Here is a 4,751-nt window from a genome sequence, read left to right on the forward strand (position 1 = left end):
AAAATCCTGTCCTAAGCATTTGCTGCATTTTTTTAACAAATAAAAGATAAACAATAAAATATTGGTTATGGTTTATAATAACATAACAGATGTAAATCTATAATTATTCTACGGTTAGAACTAACGTAAACAGACATCCGTCACTGAAAGTTCTGTCCTAAGGATTTGCTGCAATTTTTTCTAAATGACAAAAATTGATAAAACCCGATAAAATATTGGTTATGATTTATAAAAACACACCAGATGTTAGTTTATATTTATTCTACGGTTAGAATTAACGTAAATGTCGTATAAAGTGGCCTCTGGTCCAATAAATCTTACCTCCGTCTCCTTGTTATTCCGGATTCCTCTCACCAAGTCAGTCAGATTTTTGTCGAACATACGTTCGAGATTCCCCTTAACTTTCCGCAGGGCCATTGCTAATCGCTTCGCTGATCGACTTCGACAGAGACGGCGGGCAAACCCGGCTACATAATGGTGTCAAAAAAAGGGGAGGTAAATAACGTCACATAAAAATCGGGGTCCGAGCTGTCACTTCACTTCACGAAAACAGATGTTGTCAACCTGCGTTCCGCCGCCCACCTAAACGCGGCTCGCGATTCCGCCGTTTGGTCGCGTTCTCCTCGTCTGCTTTTTCAAGAGAATGATCAGTCCTCGTTTTACGATATTATAAGTAAGAATAGAGAATTATAGAGAGATATATCGTTATAATGCACATTATCATACTATAAAGCAATTATTTACTTTTTTCTGTCTGTTTCAGCTGGCAGTGGTTATTGCTTGATGCTACTTAAATAAGAGACTATTGCAAATGGAGAGTGTATCTATTTACTAAACTCGTAAAATATCCATGAAAGTATGATTACACTTTAAAATGGAACATTCTTCTTCATCCTCTATGTTACTAGTTTGCTTTTGAAATGATACAATACATCTTCGCAACTAAACGGTCAAAAGGAATTTTATCAAGCTACAGGTCAAGAGTTGTTGATACATATATCCAGGAAAAGAATTTTTAAAGAAAAAGTTTTTTCATATATAACATAGTGGTAAGCTTGATGGTGAAATAAAACCGATTTATACATTCTCCTCTGTTCTGTAGCTCCATATTGTTAGAACCACGTAATTGAAAAATGGGGTTTTAAAGTCTTTATTTGTGTAAATTCAGTGCATAACATTAGGAGATATGCCTGACTAAATTTCGATGGTTCTATCGGTCTACAACTGTATATCATTTACTATTTAACACTTTTCTTTCGTATCTGCCATTTCAAAAGTTGCCAATTTAATCCCAGAGAAAAATGTCTTCGTCATCGGTGAAAATATTCTTTGAAAAATTAAGCTTCTGCTTTTTTATATCTATAAGTGAAAAAAATAAGCAAAAACTATACAAAATAGCGTAAGCATCCGAAAGATTTTTTGCTGTTTCTACAAATATATGTCAATTCACCGAAACATATTATTATAGACGCCTACAACGAGTGAATGAAAAGCCTCTCTGTACAAGGCACAAAATCGACAAAAATGCGACAAGCAAAAGCTAAACAAAATATCGTAAGTATTCGAAAGAGATCTGTCGTTTTTACAAATACTTATAAATTCACCGAAATAGATTATCATAATGAAAAGCCTCCCTGTGCGAGATACGAGAACCACAGAAAACGCAACCTAAGGGCCTCAAAAACCACCAGAGCGCACGTAAGTTTGCTTACAATCTGCGAGAATTACACAGGTAGTGGGAGAGGTCATGTGACCATGACGTTGACAATCTCCCACAAACCTTTGCTCGGAGGGACATATGCGAATCGAGTTTAAATGCTTTTTCCAGATGGGCCGCATAAACCCGGACGTATAGTGTCTGCTGTTGTTATGAGTTTCGACTTGGCATTTGAGGAGACTAATTAGACGATGCTCAAGGGTTACGTATATGAAGGGTTATACTTATCACCAACTCACGATGGCATGGAAGTCATGAATGGCTATATATTACATATATCATTTCCTGTCCACACCCATCATTCATAATTATCATAAAATAAGTCTGGGTCTTCCTACCCCTCAGGGCCCACAGGAGTCCACCTGACGGCATCACGTACTCTCCTCCCAGGTGTTATGCAATACTTCCCATCATGAATGCTAAAGCAAGCCGAGCTAAAATCACTTTTACAACAGAATTCAAACTCAGAAGCTGCTGTCACTTACCGGAACAACGGATAGTTTCTATTAATGTTCATGATATATTTTTTTATTATTAAATTTATTGTTAGTGAAGGATTATTGCTGTTATAAAAGTTCTGAACAGATTACACGAATGTAAAAGGATGGTTATACTGAGGAAGATTCTGTACACTGCTCATCCGCGATTACTAAGCTACAGTAATAATGAAAGTGAGAATAACGCACAATTTCATTCCTGTGAATAAAATGTACAACTACGGCGAGCATGGAACACCCTTATATTGCTATTGTTTCATGGGAAAAACCACAGCCTCACTTGCGAGCACGAGTGCCTCAGTGGTTATAGAAGAAGAGGAAGAAGAAGAAAATATTTTGTCTTCGTTCGTTGCACACAAGACGGAATTAATTTCAGGGATTTTAAACAAAGAGCGTGGCTGAATAATAGAGAAAATCTCTGTATGTCACGTAACGAGTATTATGGTCCATGGCGTTGGACACAAAGGCAATATATACATAGTCTCCTGTTTGCTTCGACGTTGTCAGAAGTTACCAGAAGAAAAGTCAATAAAGCAACTTTTGAGAAATTCGTTGTTTATATTATAATCATCATTTTACGCTTTATTACTTGTGTACACGTTAGCAAGACACGAATCCCATTAACTTTGTTAATGATTGATTTTTGTTTGGAGCCCGCAGTTCACTTTATTTATTTATTATACAAATAAATAAAACAATCTTATTTCTACATGCAAGCAACAGAATTCTTATTTGAGGCTTCAGAAATGAAACTGAATTTTGAACAGATATCTGTTCGATGAAAAATGTTACCCATTTTATCAATGTCAAATAACTTTTCGTGTTTCCATATATCAATTGCCATGAAATTAGCAGCGCTACAATTATTTTAATCGTGTCGCCATGTCCTACAGTATGCGTAGGTAGTAGAAGGCAATCTATTCTTGGAAGCTTGCTTAAGCAGATTATAAACTCTTGTTAGTCTATTACATATGAATATATATGGTCAGGCTGAATAAAATAATAATAACAATACTTTTAAGAAGTATGCAAACGAAACTCCAGAGTTACGCGAATCGGTCACGAAAAGAAAAAAAAATAGCAATTTCGTATTTTCTTGAACCATCATTAACATGGAATTGTGATTTCTTTTCCTGATCTATCTCTCGTTATCCAGATACAAAGGCAAAACGAAAACGAAAGTGACTTGCTGTAATTCAACGTATCCTACGCAATGTCAGTTCCTGATTAATCTGAAGGCGAGAAACAATGTCGAAATTCCCAGTATCCAAGGAGGCAAAGATGCAACGTTAGTCTAGTTAAGAAGTTAAATTCAAATTCTGAACAGCTGGCTTATTATATTCAAGAGCTATAATACTAAGTTTGTAGACGCAGTCTGCCTTCCAACTGACCTCAACCAATTAACAACACCCTTTCCACCGACTTGTTACAAAACCTAAAGATTTTTTCCAAATACATTTTCAGCTGAGTTACTTAAGATGACGAGATAAGTTCAGCTTTCAGAAGATGGCTGTGGTTTCTGGATATCCAATGGATTATTCTTAAGTCCAACTCTTATAATTCTAATTGGTACTTAAAACACAGAACTTCTTCAGCTATGGGAGACCTCCTTCATATGCTCTTGACAGGTCAGGTAAACTTACATCACCAATAAATAAATTGAATCTACCATCACCTATTAAAACTGAGAACCCCTTGCCTTAGTGTGTGTCTCTGATATTTTGCCAAACTTGCTTTGCTTTGAATATAAGTGTCATAGCATTTGTATCTTCAGTCCACTTAAAACTGGCTTCAGTATTGTCTTTATTAGGTAATGACCCAGGTAAGGGGGTGATCATCCTCCAAACTCAAGTATTGTACCTTCCTTTCCTATTGGAAAGAGAAAATTTAAGTCACAAACATGCAAGTTCAAGGTTAATTTATGGATTTTTTCAGAAAAGTAATAGCAGAAAAGAAACTTAACAAGCAAACGGGTATCAATTCAGTGTCAGACTAGACAGCTATTGCTTTATTTATATGGAGTGAAAAAATAAGCAGAAGGAATAAAACCCAAGAGCAATTTGGTTAGGGTTACAGAGGTAACCACAAACAAATTAAATTGCAATTGAAATTCCTACACTCTTGCAGCCATAACTTACCAAAAGTAAAAAATCAAGAGGTCTTGTCAAGCTCAACAGTTTTAGGCCAGAGGCAGCATCCTACCTGGCCTGATTGGTCATCAGGGTAACAAGAAAACCATTCATGGTTACCAACAGTTCAAAGTTGAAATCAGTCAAAGGTTATCATCAGCTGATAATACATAAATTAACTTGTCTGATAACTCAAGATGATTCACACCGTAGCAGTCTACTTTCAATGTGCTCTCCTTTACCACTGCAGTACTACATACATTCTACCATTATGGCTCTTTAGCTGAAAAAAAAGTCCTGCTGAAAAGATACTCTCACTAAAATAAGCATGCAATACAAAAAAATACAAGAACAACATGAAAAATAAAAGAATAATTGTACAGCAAGAAGAGGTCTGAAATAAAAATC

At 35.9% G+C, this 4,751-nt stretch overlaps 1 protein-coding gene across 1 annotated transcript in view; it reads right to left on the reverse strand.

Moving 5' to 3' along the window:
* The window catches only part of LOC135209623 (AP-3 complex subunit delta-1-like), a 145,601-nt gene extending 145,007 nt beyond the window's left edge, over nucleotides 1-594 (reverse strand). The window contains 1 exon segment of the mRNA XM_064242330.1: nucleotides 322-594. Within this exon segment, the coding sequence (XP_064098400.1) occupies nucleotides 322-417 (96 nt within the window). The 5' untranslated portion in view covers nucleotides 418-594.
* Between the last annotated feature and the right edge of the window lie 4,157 nt (nucleotides 595-4,751).

This window comes from Macrobrachium nipponense, chromosome 38 (genome assembly GCF_015104395.2).
Source record: "Macrobrachium nipponense isolate FS-2020 chromosome 38, ASM1510439v2, whole genome shotgun sequence".
NCBI lineage: Eukaryota > Metazoa > Arthropoda > Malacostraca > Decapoda > Palaemonidae > Macrobrachium > Macrobrachium nipponense.